Source organism: Chrysemys picta, chromosome 7, assembly GCF_011386835.1.
Source record: "Chrysemys picta bellii isolate R12L10 chromosome 7, ASM1138683v2, whole genome shotgun sequence".
In the NCBI taxonomy this organism is placed as follows: domain Eukaryota; kingdom Metazoa; phylum Chordata; order Testudines; family Emydidae; genus Chrysemys; species Chrysemys picta.
In genome coordinates, this window is record NC_088797.1 from 91807598 (window position 1) to 91831872 (window position 24275).

The 24275-nt window shown below is 42.0% G+C and overlaps 1 protein-coding gene across 1 annotated transcript in view; it reads left to right on the forward strand.

Moving 5' to 3' along the window:
* The window catches only part of PCDH15 (protocadherin related 15), a 1392890-nt gene that overhangs the window by 1036527 nt on the left and 332088 nt on the right, over window positions 1-24275 (forward strand). Inside the window, exons 14-15 of the mRNA XM_065552026.1 lie at window positions 4462-4668; window positions 22495-22629. Coding sequence (XP_065408098.1) covers window positions 4462-4668; window positions 22495-22629 — 342 coding nt within the window. The remainder of the gene's footprint in view (window positions 1-4461; window positions 4669-22494; window positions 22630-24275) is intronic.

The following is a 24275-nucleotide window of genomic DNA, read 5'->3' on the forward strand; positions in this document are numbered from 1 at the left end:
TTGGTTTGAGCTTTTTTTCCCCCATAGATGATTTTCCAGGTCCTTATGGCCCTGATGAAGGCCTGAGTTATACCTTAATTTTTCTTCATTTTAAACCCTTTTGTCACCATAATTACAGACTACTTTGCTTTCACTGAGGAACATTAGAGATCCATTAGAGTCAATCCATAATTGTCTGGAAGGATCACTGACTCTTAGTAACACGAGGTACAACATGCTAAGGCAGAATCCAATTATTCTGCAGTCATCCAAGCCTAGAATCATATTTTTTAATCAATGAAGTTTGATTAGAGCCCAGGATAGTAATTATTTTATGTTGTATTTAAATGAAACGAATAATATAAAATAAACTGTGACCCATAGTATCCCAAATAGCAGTGAATTTTGTATTTGGAAAAAAATACAAAGTTGTCCATTCTAAATGTTTCAGAATGTATCCACTAAAGAAACTAGATAATAAAATATTTATACTTTCAAATATAATAATCTCATCTACAATCAATAAAAAGAAAATTCGCTCTGGTATTAATGTAATAGGAATTATTCATAGGATTCACTTGCTTGTGAGAACAGGTCCTGTAAACAGAATGCTGAACTTTATCCTTGGAAAGTATAGTTTACAAAAGTCTATTATAACACCATGGTTCTCAGCTAGAGAGCGAGCTACAACCTGGAAGTGGATTGCATCTCCACTGTGTTTGGGTTGTGATGCACATAGTTTCTGGCAGGCTAGGCTTCCCTGATTGCCCCCCTATGGTGTAATCAAATAAAGCATGAACAAATGCTTTAAAAACACAGTAAATGCAGGTATCCAAAGAGAAAAGCAAGCAGGCGGAAACACTTTGGATCCAGAAACAAAGGAGTCAGAGTTTTGTTGTGTTTTTTTTTAAAAGGAGACATGAAGATAATTAACTTGTTTTCAGCTTTCCTTTTACTAGCAGAACTGAGTGTCTGAAACAAACGTATGTTTTATGTAACTGCATCTTTTAAAATGAAAGAATGAAACCTGAGAAGCTACATGGATACTGCCAAAGAAATTGAGTATGGCATTGTAGACTAAAAGTATAAACAGTGTAAACTAATGCTGGTCAGACTGTTCCAGATAAATAATTGATTCTGTGAATTTATCCTTTTTCTCATATTCAAATAAAATCGACAAACTAACCATAATGTTCATGATTTTTTTTTTATTTGTAATTTGTTTCAAATTATTTTATTCAAACAAATTACAGCCTTTGGATCTATCTGCAGAGCATTTTGATTTTTCATTATTCTTTGTGTGATTGGATATCTAAGTCACATAGTATTTCTGTTTCTTGTCTAGATAACTGAATTTTTTTAAACATGAGAATAACTTAGTAATAGTGAATAAAAATAATTATTTTCATAAATGAATACCTTTGTTCACAAGCAAATATATTTCACAAAATCTGTGTGAATAGAAACAATCCATATGTTCATGGTAAAAAAAAGGCCCAAACACAGCTAAAACGGAGTCATGAGTCAGAAGTGTTTTAAAACATAAATCTGGAAACTTCTCATAATCTTATGATATTACATCTTTATCTCTGATTCAGGTTCCTGAGGCAAATATTGGAGATAAAGGCCAGATTCACCCAGGCAACAAGTGTACAAAACCTGTTTTTTGGTCTACTAGCATACATTTAGAGCTGCGTGAATTATTCATAATGACTACTTTATTCTCTCTTTTTTTTCTGCTTATGGAATAAGCAGTAGCATATCATGATTTCTTTGGATGTATTTTTATTAAAATTATTCGAAACTTTTCCCAAGCATTTTAAAGTCTTTGAATTGGTCACAAACAGTGCTCTATGAGAAGTCAATATTTAGTTTCCATTAGCGCTCAAGCCTATCACTTAAAAATTCTATTTCTGCAAACATTACTGCCTCTTTAACTTAAGCACTCAGATATACACAGAAAGCACTTCTTTTTGTAGGCAAAGTGGTCTGAAATGAATTGATTAAAAAAAAACTGGTTGAAGAAATTACTTCTTAAAAGATGTTGTGTTTTGCTAATTACTGAAATAATATCATATATTCATAAAGTTTCAAAATATTTGGTTTGTCTAAGCATGCAGGTATATATTTGTGTCTGAATGTATATGTAAATACTTGTAATTTGTTGGCAGTTCTAATTCTGTATGTAAATTGAATGTCCAATTTATAATGATAGAATATAGTAATAATACTTTGAGAGTGGTATTTGTTTAAATAATATAAGGATGAGAAAATAATTCCACTAAGTATATTACAAATAGTACATATTAATATGTCAGTGAACTTCTGTAGCTAGTGTTTTACTTACATGTTTACTTTTAATTCCATTTGATTATTTGAATTAATAAGTAACTATCATCAAATAAGGCTCCTCAGACTCCTTTGTTAACTTTTCATGAGTAAAACCTTAGAGAAGGAAAACAGCAAGTACTCATGCTGTTCCTGGAATATAACCAGAAGCCAAAAGGCTAAATTAAGCTCCTTTTGCATCTCTTTTCCTTAGTCCCCTCCTGGTTGCATTCAGTTTGCATTTTTATTGGAAGATTTCTCTTTAAATACAGGACTTCTCTTCAGATTCTCAACACTCTTTCTGCTTAAGCAGCATATGTTAACGTAAGGGAGTTTTGCAGTGTTTGTAAGGAAGTAATTACTGGTGTATTTATGAATAAACTCATACTTCTATGAGACTTCTCATGGATATCAGGGGAGAAACTGGAGGAGGGGAAAATACTCCTCGTCCTCAAGGAAGACATAAGTGTTGTTGTCTCATTTCATTTCTGAGCTTACTCTGAGTCCTAACACAAAATGTCACATTTTGCATGCATACAATAAATACACAGTTGTTTATATTTGGTAAAATCCTGAAAGGCAGGAAAGTGGAGATTAAAATATTTCCTTCACTTTAATCATGCTAAACCAAATTCAGTGAGGTTATATGGTGTGTAAAACAGGACAAAATGTATTTTATTCTTTTCTAACATAAGAACTGTAAAAGGTATCCTATACCATATATGGAAATTTCAGTCAAGTTCCCTTCCCCCTTTCAGCTAAATCTCTTGAAAGGTAGAGAGGGTTTATATTATAATTCCTCATTTATTACAAGTATTAGGTCCATTCCTAGTAATGCATAAATATATAGTGTAGGGATCAGTAGAAAATAGGTTTTTTTCCTCCCTTCACATTTTAAATGTTTTTTTCATTTTACTATTCCAAAGGATTCTAAATTATACAAAAATCTGTGTCAATCAAAACTAGTACTGTGTAAAACTGCTTTGCAGTGAGTTTTAACCTCTGGGCCACATATGTAAGATATTGGATCTGAAAAGCAATAACGTGTGCAAATTTGGCACAGTCAAGAGAAAATACAAGGCATATCTAGTTACAGCTTAGTGCGTTCCTGACTTTCTTTTAAAAGGGAGGTTTCTGTCAAGTATTCAGAGTCTTTTGCTATTGTCATCTAAACAATAGGAGCTTTGCTTCCTAATGTCTGCCACTGTCCCAAATGAGGATTTTACCTGAGTAGGAATTACCGGTTCTGGCTAGTGGTGCTCCAGCTGGGGAGCGGGGTTGGGGTCTTGCCCCACTCCGCATGGCTCCCGGAAGCAGTGGCACATCTCCCCCTCCCCCAGCTCCTACGTGTAGGGAGAGCCAGGGGACTCCACATGCTGCCCCCACCCCAAGTGCCACCCCCGATCTCCCATTGGCCTCTAATCGCGCCTCTGCATAGGAGCCTGAGGGAGGACATGCCACTGTTTCTGGGAGCTGCTTGAGGTAAGCGCCGCCCGGAGCCTGCCCCCTGCCCCCCTTCTATGCCCCAATCCCCTGATCGCCCTCCGAACCCCTCAGTCCCAGCCTGGAGCACCCTCCTTCATCCCCTGCCTCATCCCCGAGCCCGCCCCCCCAGCCAGAGCCCTCCCGGCCCCCCCCCAACCCCCAATTTCTTGAGCATTCATGGTCCACCATACAATTTCCATACCCAGATGTGGTCCTCGGGCCAAAAGGTTTGCTCACACCTAGACTCTAGGTGGTAATTATATTGTCCAGTGAATACATTTATGCAGAGATTTTTGGCTTCTCTCATCTTCATTGCAAGAGATTTTTTATAACCACTGATATATTAAACAATTATTTTTACTAATACTGTATGTCTTGAGCTTCTCTCTAGTTATTAAAATCAACATGACTAAATCTATAGTATGTGCCTTGTTAGTTAATTCTTTGGTTAGTATATGTGTCTTTTCTGAGATGTGATGTTTCAAAATAAGCAGAGAAATACTAAATATTAGTTACCTGTGTGAAAGTATTGTTACCCTTGAAAGTAAAGCAGTAGTAATTATTGACTATTCATAGTTGTACTTGAGCTGAGTCAATTATATACTCTATAAAGAGATTAATAAATTATATAAAAAGAGTCCATAGCCAATCAGATTTGTGTCTTTTTAGGCAGAACAAGACAATGGTCATCCACTTCCTGCCTTTGCCAATTTACATATCGAAGTCCTGGATGAGAACAATCAGAAGCCTTACTTCACAGAGTCTCTGTATGAGGGGTTTATTCTGGAGTCTTCTCCAGTGGGCACAACCATCTCTGACAACCAGAATTTGACATCTTCACTACAAATCATAGCTTTGGACAATGATGTAGAAGAGGTGTGTTTCTCTTTCTTTTTACTAAACCATCCTTATGTGTGTTTAAAGTTTTTATAGAGGCTTAGAAATGTCCATTTTTAAACACTTAAAATGTGAGTGAAGCCTTTGAAATAAGGTAAATTATCATTTATATACAGTTTGTTTTTATTTATTCACTTATTTATAATATAGCAAGTAATTTAATGAATGAATTTGAATTATCCACAAGTAGTTAATGATTTTTTTTTTAAAGTTTAATCACTATTTGAAATTATTTGCTGAATCATTTCTGCAGATAATCTTGATCAGTAGTTTTTTTCATTAGTACTTCATTGTGAGTAGTCAATATTTGAAATTACAGCTGTGGTGGTTCATTTTGATTCTGCATGCATAGTGGTTTATACAATGATTTACAGGTTACATGGTATCATGTATGTTTCTTAGCTGTCTGAATGTTTCCAGGTTTCCAGTGAAAGTACTTTTCTGAGTTCAAAACTGACTTTGGTTAATATTCTGTTATATTTGCTTAAAATTTGCTATTGTCATGAACATTCCTGCCAGTGAATTTATTTGCATCTATATTTGCATAAAGTGAACACAAAAGTGGGTTTTTCTTCAGACAAATGTTCAGGAAATTATTTAATATATTCCCCATCTCTGAACACCACAGGTCTGATTCAGCACTGAGCGGATCCATTTTTGTGTCAGTCTGACTCCACTGACTGGGTAACACAGTGGTAATTCAGGTCCTATGTCTCAGAGAGATTAATCCTTCAGGCCAAATTCAGCTCTGCTGGAAGGGTTGCAACTTCCGTGAAGCAAAAACTTGCTTACATTAGTCTTCTCTTCTATAAATGTAGGTATGAAGTGCTAAATTCAACCCCTGGGCCTTAAATGGGAGTTGCATCTGCTTACACCAGGGTTGAATTTGGTCTGAAACATTTATATACTTGAACTATATGCCATTACAGCTAAGGTTATCTGTATACTTGGGTCAGAAGAACTTGGCAGAAGTTAGTGTTTTACAAACCCTTTAGAATATTTTTGGATTTAAAGGTTTAAACTTTTTAAACTTTTTTTTTTTTAAATTCACTGTTAATTTAAATGATTGCTCTTCAAGGATAATCTAATTTTTAAAGCATGTTGTTCTGACTAAGCAGAAACCTATGCTATGTAAACTGTTCTATTCAATTGCAACCTTGTCCTGTTTGTGACCACTAGAACAGTATTTTATTAATTTTATTTTATATTGTTTTTAAAAGGGGGGAAATGTAACAGTACAGAATTTGTTTTTCCAGAACTAAAACTGAACTTGAACATCAAACGTACCAAGTTTGGAATTGAGTTTAGAACTCACCATATTTTTAGGAAGAAAGAAGTCATAAAATTGGGAATGAGCAAAGAAAAGACAGGGGTCATAAAGAGTGAAGCTGAATTAAAGAGGCCAAGTCTTTAAGGTGAAGAGAAACTTGAAGATTAAGTGAGAGAAGAGGGGGAAGCCACTGTTGAGACTGAAAATATGGGGAGAGAAGGTCAGTGTGTAGGGAAGTAGATACAGTTTGGCTATAGCATTTTAGACAGACCAGAGAGAAATAGGAGAGTGGAGGCTTGAGAACCTGAAATTCTATCCATTCATCCAAGTTTTTTTTTTTATAATGGCACCCATCACTGTACTATCTGAGCACCTCCCATCATATGCAGTGTTTACAGCAAGACTAATAATTTATTGCTGAGCCCTTGTCTACATTAACATTCAAACTCTATTAACACCTTTCTATTAACAGATGAAGTATGTGTACAATTGAAATTTTAGTCATGGTTTAACACGTTAATTAATGCATGTTAACTCACATGGCCGTAAATTCTAATGTAGAGACCACACAAATGTTTGTTGCCAGTCATGTTTAATGGGCCACTTCACCTTGAATGGTTCCTTGAAATACATTAACTACTTATGCTAAACAATCTGTTCCACCTTGTATTTAGCTGTGACACTGAGTATGTTTCCTAGATCTGAAGAAGAGATCTGTGTAAGCTTAAAAGCTTGTCCATGTCACCAACAGAAGTTGGTCCAATAAAAGATATTATCTCACCTTACCATCGCATCGCTCATGTTTAACTGTAGACTACTGGGGACTAATGATTAGCAACTAAAATTTGTGCTCTTCCTACAGTAGACATTTCAGTTGTGTTATTTAACGAGTGTTAATGAAACTGTTGTTAAAACAAATAAATTCAAGTTTGGACATATTCATGAGTCTTGTGACAAACTGTTAATGCAATTTCAAATGTCAGTGGAGATAGAGCTTTATGCTTCTATTATTTTGGTATCCATGGGAGTTGTATGTTTGATGTGCTGAAAATCTATTTTCCTATGAATCCCAATTATTAGTTTAATTAACTTAATGGAGTTGATTAATTTTTTATCATAGCATAAATATTCATAATACTAATCACAGACTCCTAGACTTTAAGATCAGAAGGGCCATCATGATCATCTGATCTATCTCCTGCACATTGCAGGCCACAGAATCTCACCCACCCTCTTTTGTAACAGACCCCTAACCTCTGGCTGAGTTACTGAAGTCTTCAAAACATGATTTAAAGACTTCAAGTTACAGAGAATTCACCATTTATACTAGTTTAAACTTGGAAATGACCCATGACCCATGCTGCATAGAAAGGCGAAGATCCCGCAGGGTCTCTTAAATGAATTAATTGCATGTAGTTAGCTATGACTGGAGTCAATTTCACCCATATTATTAAAAGTGATGAAATATTTCCAAAAAGTATTCTTCTCCAGAAATAGCTCTGATGGAAAAATTTTGTCCAGTTCTACATCTCCAACAGAGCTAGGTCACTTTACAAGGATTGAAATCAATGGCCGTATGCCAATCCCAACCAGGCTTTAAGACCTAAAACATCAGGTGGAGAATAAGCAATAGAAACACATTAACACTTTCACAGTTAGAAAATTTTGTTTTCATGCAAATTTCCAAGGAATGAAGAAAGAAGTAAAGAAACTAATATAAATATTCTATAACAATTGTTTCTATATAGTGTTGCAATATTTTTCTTGAGGCATCAGATGGTCTTTAAGATACTGTAAATCAGTGTTTTGCAAAGACTTCCAAAACTGATTGTGGATGGTGTATGGCCTAACTGATCACAGAAATTCTCCGAAAAGATATTGGCATTAATAACTAAATGTACATGAATGTATTTTAGTCAACTAATACTATAATATGACTTTTTTCTGAAAAAAAAAAGCTGGCACATAACTCATTAAACAGACAGACATAAATGACAAACAAAATGGGGGAACTGGGTGGAAGCACAATAGATTTTCTGTATTATTTCTTGTGTGGTTTCAGCCATGTGAACTAATGAAGGAACTCTTCTAGCTTAAGTCAGTCGATTCTCATTTACATATTGCCCATAATTTTCTAAAGCATGACTACACAAGACATAATTTCATCATGCACCTTAAGTTAGAAACTAAAATAAAAGATCCATTGCAAAATTAACATGATAAACAAACCCCTGGTGTGCAATAATTTGATATATGGATCTGAGAATTTGAAAACTTGGGAAAATTAATGAATGCTTTCCCCGCTCTCAGAATATAAAGCTAAGAGTTACTGTTAATAATAGCTTCGAGTTCACAATCTCAGACATGGAACTTAAATATTATATTAAATATTAATTATTTAGGTGCCTTCAACATTAGTACTTTGAAACCAAGGATTCATTTTCAGAGGCAGAGTGGCTAGATCACCCACTTCCACGGAGATACTCAGAACAGAACTGCATGATGATCTCCTAATATCATTTCCTAGGAATTGTCCCCTCATGGGTGATGGATTCAAAGGATGGCAGGAAGATGGGGAGGGTATAGATCTGCAGGGAAAGGTCACAGTAAGCCTGCAAATATAGGAGTCATCTGCAAGAGCACCTCCTGTCTGTGCTCATCTGCTGGGTCTTCAAACACTTGTAGTAAACTCCTGCTATACTGCCTGTAGTGCTCCCTCGCTCTCCAGCGGGGAGGGAGGCCACTCTGCCTCGTTGTCTTGGGTAGGGTTACCATACGTCCGGATTTTCCCGGACATGTCCGGCTTTTGGGGGATCAAATCCCCGTCCGGGGGGGAAATTCCCAAAAGCCGGGCATGTCCGGGAAAATTGGGAGGGCTCGGCTGGGGTCAGCGGTGCAGGGCCGGTGCGGGGCCGGGCCGGGGTCGCGGGCATGGTGCCGGGCCGGGAGCCGGGTCGGGCGCGCAGTGCCGGGCCGGGGTCCAGGGGCGCAGTGCCGGGCTGGGGGCCAGGCCGGGCCAGGTGCCGGGGTCGCAGTGCCGAGCCGGGCTGGGCGCGGTGCCGGGCGGGGAGCCGGGGGCGCGGTGCCGGGCCGGGGTCCGAGCCGGGCCCGGGGGGCCGGGAGCCGGGGGGCCGGTCGCGGGGCCGGGGAGCGGGGCCGGGAGCCGGGAGCCGGTCGCAGGGCCGGGGAGCCGGTCGCGGGGCCGGGGAGCCGGTCCGGGAGCTGGTCGCGGGGCCGGGAGCCGGTCTGGGGTCGCGGAGCCGGGCCGGGGTCGGGGGGCCACCGGGGGCCGGCAGTGCTGGGCGGGCCGGGGGTGGTCGGCCGGGGGCCGGGGCCAGCACCCCAGGGCCCGAGCCGACCCAAGCTGGAGCCGCCGGGGGGCCAGCCTGGGCCGCGCCTCCTCCCCCCACACTCCCCCTTACCTGCTTCAGGCTTCCCGTGAATCAAATGTTCGCGGGAAGCAGGGGAGGGGGCGGAGACTTTGGGGAGGGGGCGGAGTTGGGGCGTGGGCGGGGCTGGGGGCGGGGCCGGGGCCCCATGGAGTGTCCTTCATTTGGAGGCACAAAATATGGTAACCCTAGTCTTGGGGTTTAGTCCTCGGCCTCGGGTCACACTAGTGGGACTGAGCCGTAAGCAGTCTAGAGCTCTGGGCCCATCTGATAGAGAGAAACACACAACAACGGTCTGGGCCCCTTGTCCCAGCCCATGTGTGGGGCAGCGACTTGAGGTCTGCTCAACTGAATATGACACTTCTTCCATGCTGGTGGGAGGGCAGTATGTAAGTTTAGTTTATACAGATAGTTTTAAAAATTAACAAGACATGTCAGATCACAGCACAAGGTGAAAGAGCTGCAGGGCATAGATAATTCTATTTTTTAACTTCTATGTTTGTTAAAGACAGAGAGATTTTATTTTAGGTTTGTAAATAAACTTAAAAATCAGACATTATTGGCCATTAAAAAGACAACATTTATCCACTGTGTGGTATGTAAATATTGGCTTTTAATGGTGACCACTGTGATGTTGTCCATAATAATACTTTGTATTTGCTCTTCTTACTTAAAATCCACAAATTAATTTAAATCATATTTTGTATTATTCTTCATTTACCTGCCCAAAGTTGTCTTCACTCCTGAGCCATCTAACCTATATTTCAAACCTTGTCCAGTTATAAATCTTTCAAAAACTGACTTTATATAGATGGGATTGTTGGCAAACCTGTAACTGTAGTAGCACTGTCCATTGCTGTTATAATTAAGAAGGCTGTTTAAATGGCATAAATTTAATTAAGCCACATAAATACTTTGGGAGCCAAGTAAACTGAAGCGGGGAAGTGTTCCAGGGCCTTTTATAGCTTCTGCCATGTGGCGGGAATCCCATTGTTCTTACTGTGGAAAATTACAGTAACAAGATGGTGTTTGGAGTCACATGGACAAGTCACATGTCCATGCATAATTTTGCCTAGTCACAGCAGGAAAGTCCATTAAGAGTAGATGGGCATCTTCCATTGTAAATTAAGTTGATGAGCCACTTAATTTGAATAGTCCCTCCAAGACGTGCTGGCTAACTACCTTGTGGGCGTTACCTCAAGAGCAAAGATTTGAAATACAGGTATAGAGCCAATACTCATAACTTCAAATACAAAAGTGATACATGCAGACAAATAGCATAATCATATTCAGCGAGTCATAATCTTTCCATAGACATCTTACATGCCACATTTTGTACAAGGTTGTTGCAATTATGTAACAGTGGTTGCAACAATTATATATATGGTCATATTTTAATCAGATAACATAACAGCCCCACCTGCCATTTCTTATATGTATCCCTTTTGGTTTTTAGATAGCTAAAAATCTCATTATGAAGACACATTGGTCTCCTCTGGCTCTTATATTTCCTCTGCATGAGAGTAGCTTGATGTTGAGCCTCTAGTGTTACATCTTTTAGGAACTGCCAGCCCCCTTTCAATTCCTTTTCTTCCTAACTGTTTTTTCCCTGGGACCTTGCCTACTATTTCCCTGAGTTGGTTGAAATCTGCCTTTTTGAAGTCCAGTGTCCTTGTTTTGCTGTTCTCATGTCCTCCTTTCCTTAAGATTTTGAACTCTATCTGATCATGATCACTTCCTTTGTGTTTGAAACTAATTCTTCCCAGTTGGGCAAAACCAGATCCAAAATGCATGAACCCGTAGTTGTTTCCTTAACTTGCTGATTCTGAAAGTTGTCCCTACACACGCTAAGAACTTGCAGGATGTATTATGTTTTTTTGTATTCGTCTTCCAACAGATATCAGGGAAGTTAAAATCTCCCATTAATACTAGTTCATGTGTGTTAGTTAATCTTGTTACTGCTTGGAGAATGCTTCAGCTACTTCCTCCTCTTGATTTGGTGGTCTATAATAGAGCCCCCTGCCATAACATCAATACTGTTCTTTTCCGTCTTTATCCTCACTTGCATACTCTCAGTAGGTCTTCTGCTCACTTATTCTTGAACCTCAGAGCAAGTGTCTACATTTTTTACATACAGCGCAATGTTGTATATCATATTGAAACCTTCTGGTACACCTTAACTTACCTTTACAGACACATTAAAATGTTCTGGAACACCTTATCACTAGGAATCAGGTAGGTCCCTTGCTTTGTTCTGCTTTATTGTGGTTCCTATACCACTCTCAGCATAGTATCAGAACACCTTCCAGAAGTACATATTGGCCTTAAGTAGTCCCCTCAGCTAAGAAAGTAATAGCCTAAGCCCTGGTCTACACTACGAGTTTAGGTTGACTTTAGCAGGGTTAAATCGAATTAAGCCTGGACACGTCCACACGACGAAGCCCTTTCTTTCGACTTAAAGGGCCCTTTAAACCGGTTTCTTTACTCCACCTCCGACGAGGGGGTTAGCGCTAAAATCGGCCTTTGCGGGTCGGATTTGGGGTAGTGTGGACGGAATTCGATGTTATTGGCCTCCGGGAGCTATCCCACAGTGCTTCATTGTGACCGCTCTGGACAGCTCTATCAACTCAGATGAACTGACCAGGTAGACAGGAAAAGCCCCGCGAACTTTTGAATTTCATTTCCTGTTTGCCCAGCGTGGAGAGCACAGGTGACCACACAGAGCTCATCAGCACAGGTAACCATGATGGAGTCCCAGGATCGCAAAAGAGCTCCAGCATGGACAGAACAGGAGGTACGGGTATGGGGAGACGAATCAGTACTAGCTGAACTCCTTGGCAGTAAATGAAATGGCAAAATATTAGAAAAGGTCTCAAAGGCCATGAAGGACAGAGGCCATAACAGGGACGCACAGCAGTGCCACGTGAAAATTAAGGAGCTAAGGCAAGCCTACCACAAAGCCAGGGAGGCAAACGGAAGGTCTGGGGCATAGCCACAAACATGCTGCTTCTACGCGGAGCTGCATGCCATTCTAGGGGATGCAGCCACCACTACCCCAACTGTGTGCTTTGACTCCGTCAATGGAGAAACATGCAACAGGGAAGCGGGTTCGGGGTACGCGGAAGATGATGATGATGATGATGAAGACAATGAAGATAGCTCACAGCAAGGAAGCGGAGAAACCGGTTTCCCCAACAGCCAGGATATGTTTGTCACCCTGGACCTGGAACCAGTAACCCCCGAACTCACCCAAGGCGTGCTCACAGACCCTGAGGGCACACAAGGGACCTCTGGTGAGTGTACCTTTGTAAATATCACACATGGTTTAAAAGCAAGCGTGTTTAATGATTAATGATTAATTTTCCCTGGCAATCGCGGCCAGTACAGCTACTGGAAAAGTCTGTTAACGTGTATGGGGATGGAGCGGAAATCCTCCAGGGACATCTCCAGAAAGCTCTCCTTCTTGTACTCCCAAAGCCTTTGCAAAAGGTTTCTGGGGAGGGCTGCACGAGGCGTGGAGAGAAAATACTTCCCCCCATCTAGAGGGTTTGACTTCCTCTTTTTGCACCCGTCTCCTCGCTGGTGGTCTCGGCGGTCAACGAGCGAGAGCGTCATGGCCAGCAAGCCCCTGCGCCCAAGGGCAAGGAGGCAAAACGATTGGACTTGTTCGGAAGGAAAGTCTATTCGTCTGGGGGCCTCCAGCTGAGGATCGCTAATCAGCAGGCAATTCTGAATAGACACAATTTTAATTCTTGGGCATCAGTCTCCAAGTTTAAAGACTCCCTACCTCCGGACGCACATCCTGAGTTCACGGCCCTGGTGGACGAGGGGATGGCGGTGGCCAAGACCTCATTGCAGGCCTCCCTCGATTCAGCTGACGCAGCGGCTAGAACAATCGCGTCAGGGGTAGTGATGAGGCGTTCGGCATGGTTACAGGCTTCAGGCCTTCCGCCAGAGGTGCAGACCACCCTGCAGGACCTCCCGTTTGAAGGTTCGGGCTTGTTCTCCGACCAAACGGACGCCAGGCTACATAGCCTTAAGGACTCGCGAGCAACCCTAAAGTCATTAGGAATGCATACCCCGGTGACACAGCGCAAACCCTTTAAGCCTCAGCCACCACAGAGGCAGTACCACCCTCGCCCTCGGCACGAACCGTACCGCCGTCGTGGCAGGGATAACAGGCGGAGACGTAACAATACGCCTAACCAGGGCCAAGGTCACGGCCAGGGCAAGCCGCAGCCAGGGAACAAACCAGGCTTTTGAAGTTACGCTCGAGGACAACGTACCACATTCCATGCCGGATCCTCCTCTAAGTTTCAAGGACTGCCTCTCCCATTTCTACCGGGCATGGTTGCGCATAACATCGGACCGCTGGGTCCTGCGCACAGTGAAGGCGGGCTATACCCTCCAGTTTTCCTCGCCCCCTCCCTGCCATCCCCCTTCCCCGTCCCTCTTCAGGGACCCCTCTCACGAGCAACTTCTCATGCAGGAGGTACAGACCCTTCTCGCAGTAGGAGCAGTGGAAGAGGTCCCGCCAGACCTAAGGGGAAAAGGATTCTACTCCAGGTACTTCCTGATTCCCAAGGCAAAAGGGGGCCTCCGTCCTATCTTGGACCTGCGCGACCTAAACAAGTTTCTGGTCAGAACGCGCTTCCGTATGGTCTCCCTTGGAACTATTATCCCATCCCTGGATCCGGGGGATTGGTACGCTGCCCTCGATATGAAAGATGCCTATTTTCACATCGCCATCAATCCGGCCCACAGGCGGTTCCTGCGCTTCACCGTCAACCAGCACCATTTCCAATTTACGGTCTTGCCTTTTGGCCTGGCATCAGCACCACGAGTATTCACGAAATGCATGTCCGTGGTAGCAGCCTTCCTTCGGAAGAGAAGGATGCACGTGTTCCCGTACTTGGACGACTGGCTCCTCGCGGGCAGGTCAGAGGCCGAGGTCCGCTCTCATGTGATGCTGGCCTTACAGATGTTCGGCAGGCTTGGCCTCCTGGTCAACGTGCCCAAGTCCACGTTAGCTCCCACACAGAGACTGGACTTCATAGGTGCAGTCCTGGACTCGGTGACCGCGCGGGCAAGCCTCCCAGAGTCACGGTTCCTGACAATTCAGAGGGCCATAAGCTCAGTCCAGAAATTCCCCATGACAACGGCAAGGTGTTGCATGCAGCTCCTGGGACACATGGCAGCCTGCACACATGTAGTCATACATGCCCGCCTAAGGCTCCGGCCCTTGCAGTTGTGGTTTACCCAAACGTACCGCCCCAACAGAGACCCCTTGGATCTGGTGGTGACGATCCCGGATTGGGTGTTGGGTTCGCTCCGCTGGTGGCTCGATCAACAGCAGGTCTGCGAAGGGATCCCCTTCGCTGCCCCACAGCCCACTCTGACGTTAGTAACGGATGCATCAGACGTGGGTTGGGGGGCGCATCTGGGGGAACTGCGGACCCAAGGCTTGTGGTCCAGGGAAGACAGGTTGCTTCACATCAATCTAAAGGAGCTAAGAGCGGTTCACCTCGCCTGTCAGACCTTCCACGCCACCATAGAAGGTCACAGCGTGGCAGTCCTGACGGACAACACTACCGCCATGTTCTATATAAACAAGCAGGGCGGGTCCCGGTCCTCTCCCCTCTGTCGCGAGGCACTCCAATTATGGGACTTCTGTATAGCCCATGCGATCCATCTCATTGCAACGTATCTCCCAGAGATCCAAAACGGGTTAGCGGACCGCCTCAGCCGATCCTACCAAATGCACGAATGGGCATTGAGGCGGGACGTCCTGCATTCAATCTTCCGGAGGTGGGGCTTTCCCCAGGTGGATCTTTTCGCCACCAAGGACAACAGTCAATGCCCTCAGTTTTGCTCATTTCAGAACCTCAGCCCGGGATCATTGGCAGATGCCTTCACTATTCCGTGGGGAGGGAGCCTGAGGTATGCCTTCCCTCCATTCCCGCTCATCCACAAGGTCCTCCTCAAGACCCGCAGGGACAGGGCGACAATTATACTCATCGCCCCGGCCTGGCCACGCCAGCATTGGTTCACGACCCTGCTGGAATTGTCCATAGCCGACCTGATCACCCTCCCCCTCCATCGCGACCTAGCCACACAAGACAGGGGTCGCCTGCTCCACCCGAACCTGTCATCGCTACATCTCACGGCGTGGTATCTCTCTGGCTGAACGATGCGGAACACAGGTGCTCTCACCAGGTTCAACAAATTCTCCTTAGTAGTAGGAAGCCCTCCACAAGAGCGACCTACCTGGCCAAATGGAAAAGGTTCTCCCACTGGTGCGAGCCTCAGCACATACAGCCTCTACAGGCCTCAGTTCCGTCGATCCTGGACTACTTACTACACCTCAAGCATCAGGGGCTTGCGCCCGCCTCGATTAGAGTGCATTTAGCTGCCATTTCGGCATTCCATCCGGGGGAGTTGGGAGTGTCAGTGTTCTCCAACCCCACAGTAGCCCAATTTCTCAAGGGGCTGGAGAGGGTGTTTCCCTACTCACGCCCACCGGTCCCTGCGTGGAGTCTGAACCTAGTCCTAACTAAGCTCATGGGGCCCCCCTTTGAACCCCTAGCCACTTGCTCCCTCATGCACCTCTCGTGGAAGGTGGCGTTTCTCGTGGCCATCACATCGGACAGGAGGGTATTGGAATTGAGGGCCCTCACTTCAGAACCCCCTTATACAGTTTTTCATAAGGATAAGGTGCAACTGAGGCCGCACCCCAAATTCCTCCCGAAAGTGGTATCGCAGTTTCACATGGGACAGGACATTTGTCTACCGGTGTTCTTCCCTAAACCCCATACGGACCCTCATCACCGCAGCCTACATACCCTCGATGTTCGAAGGGCATTGGCGTTTTACCTGGAACGGACCAGGTCGTTCCGCAGAACACCTCAGCTGTTTATTGCCATTGCGGAACGTATGAGAGGCCTGCCTATCTCGACACAGCGCTTATCGGCGTGGATTGTGCATTGTATATGCACATGTTATGAGCTCGCCAATGTTCCGGCCCCAGAGATCCGAGCCCACTCGACTAGGGCCCAAGCGTCCTCAACGGCCTTCTTTGCGCAGGTCCCTATCCAGGAGATCTGGTCGTCTGTACATACGTTCACAGCCCACTACGCGATCCACCATCAGACCAGAGAGGACGCGGTGGTTGGACGGGCTGTGCTACAGTCAGTTGTACCTTGACTCCTACCCACCTCCAATGGTAAGCTTGGGAATCACCTAATGTGTAATGGACGTGAACAATCACTCGAAGAAGAAAGAACGGTTACTTACCTTCTGTAACTGTTGTTCTTCGAGATGTGTTGTTGACGTCCATTACACTTCCCACCCTCCTTCCCCTCTGTCGGAGTCTCCGGCAAGAAGGAACCGGAGGGGTCGGATCGGCAGGGATATATATACCCTAGAGCAGGGCGCCGCTCTGGCGGGAGGGAGGGGGCCCTGCCGGCCCGACGGGAGCCGCTAAGGGAAAAAGTTTCCGACGTCCGTGCACGCGGCGCGCGTACACCTAATGTGTAATGGACGTGAACAACACATCTCGAAGAACAACCGTTACAGAAGGTAAGTAACCGTTCTTTTCGTGGGCTACTGCCCACTTCTTCGGATGCAGTAGCCCACGAAAGCTTATGCCCTAATAAATTTGTTAGTCTCTAAGGTGCCACAAGTACTCCTGTTCTTTTTGCGGATACAGACTAACACGGCTGCTACTCTGAAACCTGTCAATAAGCTAAGACGACATTTTCCATCTGCTCCATCCCCAACTGGAATTGTGGGTTCTAACTCCTTTGCTTCCCTGAAGATTATATGTTTTCAAAGAACTGCAAAGGGCTATCTGGTTGATGTGGTCCATGAGTCATTGATATCCTGTAGGCTAATCGGCCTAGAAGTGTGGGCTATTCCCATCAACATTGTTAAAAATAGCACTCTGTGCTAATTCTTATTGAAGAGGAGTGTATAAAACAAGTTTAGAGTTTTTACAAGAAGCAGCTATGAATGGATTATAAAGCTAGGGGGGAAAAGATGAAAAGACACACATTTTGCAAAGTTTCAATAATATAAAAAAAAGAAAAAATTCCCCTCCTTCACTTATATTCTGCCCCCTTTTTCTTGGGCTTAGGACCATTCCACAAACTTACTGTACTTATGCTATCTGCATTAGAAGTGATGGTGACATAATATGCCACTCCCATCCCATCCACCCTTTCTGCTCTGTGACATGGCAGGATGGTTTTACTTGGTGGTTCCCGTGGAGTGCTGAATGGCAACTTCCCTGATCCCAAGCAGTTTATCTGGGTATGACAGTATGGGTCACTACCTTAATCCATCAAGAGTGTTCTAGGGGATGAGATGCAGCTCTACTGCATGCATGGGATTTGGGTTGCCTCTTAGCCCTGGTACAGCCAGAGTTTAATTGCAGATGCAGCCTCTTTGCTGCTTCCCGCTACACTATATGGGTAGAGGAATCCTTTATGGGAGTGGGAAATTACCCATATGTGGCTCTTTCCCTCAAGAGGATCACTCATTTCCTTCTGACGTCTTGGAAGGAAGTTAACTGGCTTCAAGGTTGGGGCAGGAAGTGTGTGGACAAGCCACCAGAGGCACTCTTTGGATACTGAGGTTTGTTCTGGAAGCTTATGGGAAAGTCCTCTCGAAATTTATAGAGCATTATATCCCTTCTATCAAGTTTTACACAGTGGTTCAAAAACCTGTTGAACAGATAGCATTTTCTATTGATTCTGTCAGTGTTAAGAGTAATTTCTGTAGAAGCTATTGATTTTATCCCTATTAAATTCTATAGGAATTTTTTTTGTAAAGGAAATGAACTTCAGTAGGAGGGAACTGTGTTGTGTGAACTAAAAGTGACCTTCTTCCCAGATTTGCAAATTTTCAAGAACTGCTCTGAGATTTGGAAGTAGAACAAAGCAGGCTCAGTATAAATGGACTCTGTGTGCATTGTGAAAGCTTTTTGCAGCTCACCTAACTGTTTCAGATTTGTAACTGTTATTTTTTCCATTTTCATAAGGTACATCATTGTTGTATATGTGTTTTTGTTTGTATTTATTCATTTTATATCATGTTTGTTTTGTTTTGTAGCTTGTACCAGATGCCATTCCTGTAGGTACTGGGTGTTGAGTGTGTGAAACTATATTTTGGTTGGAATTGTGTGCTTTGGTTTCTCTTTCCTTCATTTTTATTTCAGTAAAGCTGGGAAACTTTGGAACTATTGTTTTTTTAGAGAAGTCTGCTTGTAACACATTAAATACATTGGGCCATATTCATCTCTGCTGTAAGCCCACTTAAGTCAATGGAATTTTAATAGGGATATGTTACACTGTTTTATATATTCAGCAGATAAATATATATCCTGCTACAAAATAAATTGTCATTGCTACAGAAAATGACATTGATTACTTATCAGATGGGTAACAATAAATAGTCTAAATAGTGCCAAGATAAAACATATGAGGTTTGTTCTGCATGCTTGAAGTGGTTCTTAGCTGCGTGTTGTTAGTTTACACTATTCTGAGTGGTTTCTGATTGCCGGTTCTATCTGATCTGCTCAGACCTTTGCATACGATTTGGCAGAGAGAACCTCAAATACCCACTGTAGTAGTCAAGAATGGTAGTGCTTGTGTACAATCCTTATTTTTAAAAAAATGATTATATTTATAATAGTGATCACAAAAGTGACATATAGTGTTCCATTATTTAGTTTGTCTCAGTGTCTCCCATATCAAATCTGCTCAATTTACAAGTCAAAGATTTTTTTTCCTGACCTCAAGCCTAACCTGCAATCAGAATTTAGCTGGCAGTTTTTGTTAATGATGGATGACACCGAAGAGAATGCTAAATTCCATTATTATAGCTTTTTGGAGGAGTATGTCTCTTTCACTGTATCAGTCCTATCACAACCATCTTCCCAATATTCCATTCTGGATACTCACCAAGTATTCATTTGCTTTGAGATGACATTCTAATGTCTGTGATTAGTAGTGTCTTTAGCATAGAAAGCATCCAAATTCCATTGATGGACCTCAAAGAAAGTAATAGAACACATAGATGGTCAGAAGCAAAGGGTTATAATGGAACCCAGGGAACCCCACATGATTGTATGTTTGAAACAAAAGTCATCTAGAAAGTTAAATTAATCTTGTTCAAAACTGTGTGAATAGCAGGAACCATACAAGACAGATTTGGCTAGAAGGCCATACAGTGTTGAGGAATCACTTGTGTGATATCAAATTAAGTGGAAAGGTTCAAAGAACGAAATTGGAATGAACATTCTTAGAGTTATAAACAAAACGTTTAGCTGAACCGAGCCTGTGCTAACTCAGTACTATACAGAGATCTAAAAATTGGCTTGGAATTTTCTGAAAATAAAGTTCTTTGTTTAACTTTATAGAGTCTACAAGTGAACAGTCATTGCCACCACTTCTGGAAAAAACATAATGGACACCCTTTTTTCTTTCTTTGGACTGTTAATGGCGAAAAGAGCTTTAATTTTACTGACAGCTGTCATGGTTACAGCATATCTTTAAGTGACAGGAAACCACTCATTTGTAACACTTCTTGCACTTAGTTTTGAGCAACTGAAGTGTTTTCCTAGGTCTAGGGTTTAAATAGTATAATCTTTGTCTTCCAAATCTGCTTCAGTGTCCTAGAGTACTTTGGACTGCAAAATTAAATCTTTTTTTCATCTTTTTGCCCTATTCTGTGTTTGCAACTGTTTATTACAGTATTATAGTTTTAGTGCTTTTGTTTCAGGTTGTTGAAATGTTTGTTATGCCTGCTAGGCCATGAGAATCTTAAGGTTTTTCACTTTGAAGTAACTTTTTAATTCCTAAATCTTCCTGCATAATTAATTAGCTAGGAGTAGAAGGAAATTGATCTTCAGGAAAGCTGTTTATGATACAGTTTGAGTAAATGCTCTTAGAACAAGAACAGTGCTCTCAGAAAAGTAATATTACACCTTTTGACACTGTGTTTTAGTGTTCATAACTGTGTAGCTATATATTTGTCTGATTTTGTCCACAGAATTCTTTTGTGAGATGAGAGTCTAAAAGCCATAACAAGTTTAAGCTTCAGATTTCATTTTGTAGCACTGACTTAAATGTAGAGTATGTCCATATCCTCCTTAGGTGTTAAAAATGGTGAAATGAAGATCTTATTTTGAAGTATTTCACTCTGATATGTGTATGTGGGTGTGGGGACAGGGCCTCAAAATGCATTCTTTTTCAAGACAAACAGGCATTTTGCAACCACTGGATTTGGTGAAGATGGTAAAAGCTGTAATATTTGATCAATAATTTTGCTTTGGTCTTCTTTCCCTTGGTCTGTACCATTTTGGACAATTTCTGTGTGACTAATTTTCTAATTTAATATCCATTTTCTATTTTGATCAGTCACATAGCATCCCTTGCCCCTCTTATCTACTTCAAGAAATTAATCCAGATAACCAGTAGCCATGTTGAAAAAGTAGCAGAGGTAGTGTGTCCCAAATTTAAAAAGCACTTAGGTTCCAGTCAGATTATATAAAAAACAAAGAGGCATTTATTTTCATAGAATAGGAGAGAAAATAAAATTAAAGTGTTTAAAAAGTTAAACTGCAATACATTGTAACTGCAAAAGATCCAATTAAATCAGCGTCGCAGGTTAGATACATAGTTAGATAGAAGGTGCCCATTCCTCTGTTTTTGTGTCATTTCAACAGCACAAAATGCATAGAAAGATAGCTTAACTAACCAATTAGGGTTCCTCTGCCCTAGAGGAATCTGCAAGTGAAATAGTTTTGGCATGATTGTGTTGTTCCCTGCTCCAAAGTAGGACTATCTCCATGATAGGCAGCATGGCCAGAGTTTTAGCACACTCCTAAGGTTGCTCTAAATTGTTCCTCAAGACAGACCTGTCATCCAGCAGCCTGAGAATCAGGGATCCACAATGTGACTTAGAGCCCCTTTTGCAGCTTCCTTCAGACTCAGGCTACACTGGTTGCTAAAGAGCCAATCCTCAGATTCTGGCCATTAAACATCACATCTGTTGAGTAATTTTTGATAGGGAGTAAGGCCCTTTCTCTCTCTCTCTCTCTCTCTCTCATGGCAGTCCTAGTCTGTCCCTCTTTCAGACAGCTGGTGTCCTGTCTGTTCCAAAATTCAATCTGACTACCTCTTCTCTGGAAAGGGTTGCTATTGCTTTTTCCCACACCATTGAAATAATCGTTATCTATTCAAGCTATGTAAAGAAAGGCAAATTAGGGTGAGTTCCAGGTCAGTCATTTAATATGTCTTTTTAGGTTGGGGAATTCAAAGCGTGGAAACTTTCCCTGTTTAGAGAAGTCTTGAGCTGCCAAAATATATCACATATGTTTACTAAAAATGTTACTTCAAAATCAAAATAAATATTAAACTATAGTATATCTAGATTCTGAGGTTTATTTTCATTTGTGGGCAAAGTAATTATCCTTATTTTATCAGTGTATAAATGTTTCTTTCTTCTGATATACAAGGATATGCCTGAATATTTTGTACTACAGAGTTTCTGCAACAACCAGATACTAATCTTCACCATGTGGTAGACATTGTTCATCTGAACTATTTTATTGCTGCACTGAGTAAATGGAAAGATTTCTCAAGATATGCTATGAGAACAAATGCTATGAATCAGAGATTAGAATCTTTATCTTGATAAATAAAATGGAGTTTTAAGAATTATCTATTTATAAGTCAAAATGTTATCACCCTATTTTAATAGAGGTTTTTTTGTTTTGTTTTTAAAACATTCTTTGGGGGGAGGTTCCCTAAAATTTTTAAATTTATTTTCAAATATTTTTTCAGCATATTACATTTTAAAAGAGGGCTAGTGAAAGCAATGTAGGTGTTTTGCTATTTCACAGACTCTATTTGTAATGGTACTGTGCACTGTAAACTCTTTCAGACAGGGACCATCTTTTGGTTTGTACAGCACCTAGCACAATGGGATTTTGGTCATTAACTAGGGCTCGTCGGCACCACAGTAATACAAATAAATAATAATAATAATTCTGCTCATTTACACTATAATTAATGCTTGCATATTTTGACTATTTACGTATATATATTATATTAATAAATATTCATTTCTTTCTCTTTGAAGACAAAGGATCCACAGCTCCATCTTTTTCTAAATGATTATAATACATTTTTCACTGTGACTCAGACTGGTATAACCCGGTACCTCACCTTACTCCAACCAGTTGATAGAGAGCTCCAGCAGCTGTACACCTTTTCGGTAAGCAATATTCTTTCAAAAGCACACCAGGAACTGCTCAGGTATTATAGCATTTTTAATGTTGAAAAAGCCAATATGGTATTTGCAAACAGAATTCTAAATTTTGATATGGCAGAGAGGAAATAAAACAGAGCATATGCTTTTGAATAGGCAGTCCTCAGCTCTCTCTCATACACAAGTTAATACCCACTTGGAGGCTAGGAATAATTTAGGGCTAGATCCTTACTTTACAATTTGTCCTGAATAAGATGTAGTGTGTAGCTGCAGCACCCAAGGAACAAACCAAGGAATGAATTCTGACTCAGAGTTGCTCTCTTCCTTGTTCCTCCCTGGATATGGGTGAAGGAGGAGTAAGTTAGTTCATCCTTTTTAATGAAACAGCTTACTTCTCCCATTTACCCAGGCATCTGTCTGGTAGGTAAAGAGGGCTGAAAGTAGGATTATTCCCACTTCTCACTACTCTCTGCCACCTCCCCGCCCTTTTGCTGATATTGAGGAGGCATAAATGTGTGAGTGGTTCAGAGAAATTTAGGAAATTCTAGTGTGTATGTTCAATCCAGTCCTGCAAGATACCAAGCACATTTTGGAAGGTGCCAAATTCCTATTGATTTCAATGGGAGCTAAAGGTATGCAGTTCTTTGCAGGTTTGGGTCCCAAGTGAGATTATTTTCAAATGCTGGTTTCCTTTCCACATCTTGCTCGTATTGACAACATTGCTAGTTTAACTATTAACAATATCCTTAAATTTGACCAATAAACACAGTGCTCATAGTATCCACTTGATGAAAAAATCTTCTCTACACAGCTCTGTGCTGTAGAAATTCATTTAGCTTCAAACCAGTACTGGTTTGGTGTAAGTATAGAGAACCAGAAACCATTTAAAATTCCCCGCAATGACAAAAAGAGTGAGGGAGAATATATACATACTTCCAGAGTTTCTGAGACTGCAGCCCAGTGGCCTACTCTATATACTCTGCCTCTTGCTTTATTAGGAAACTTGGGACAAAACTAAGGCTTCAACAATCACTCCTTTCCTATTGCCTGATACATTGAGGTATTTTGTGCCAGGTGTTGGAGAAGAGCAATATAGGAACTGGCTCTAAATCCACTGGGGTGCTCCTCGGATCACATGAATCCCCAGCAGGGGAGTAACAGTGAATGTCTGGTCCCTTTCGGTTGCCTGAGCAATACAAAGTGAGCACAGAAAGAGTGAGAATCTGCCTCTTTAAATAGTAGAGAACACAGGATGGGAATGTAATTAAGCCACTGGGCTGGGACTTGGTAGATCTGAGTTCAGTTCCTGGCTTTACCATGGACTTGCTATTTGACCTTGGGCAAATCACTTACATCTTTGGCCTCAATTCTGCCTCTATAAAATAATTCTTCCTTTTCCTTATCCTTTGTCTTGTCTATTCAGAGTTTATTATTTTTTTGAAGCATGGATTGTCTAACTCAGTGGTTCTCAACCAGGGGTACACGTACCCCTGCGGGTACACAGAGGTTTTCCAGGAGGTACATTAACTCATCTAGACATTTGCATAGTTTTACAACAGTCTACATAAAAAACATTCGCAAAGTCAGTACAAACTAAAATTTCATACGGACAATGACTTGTTTGTACTGCTCTATATACTATATATTGAAAT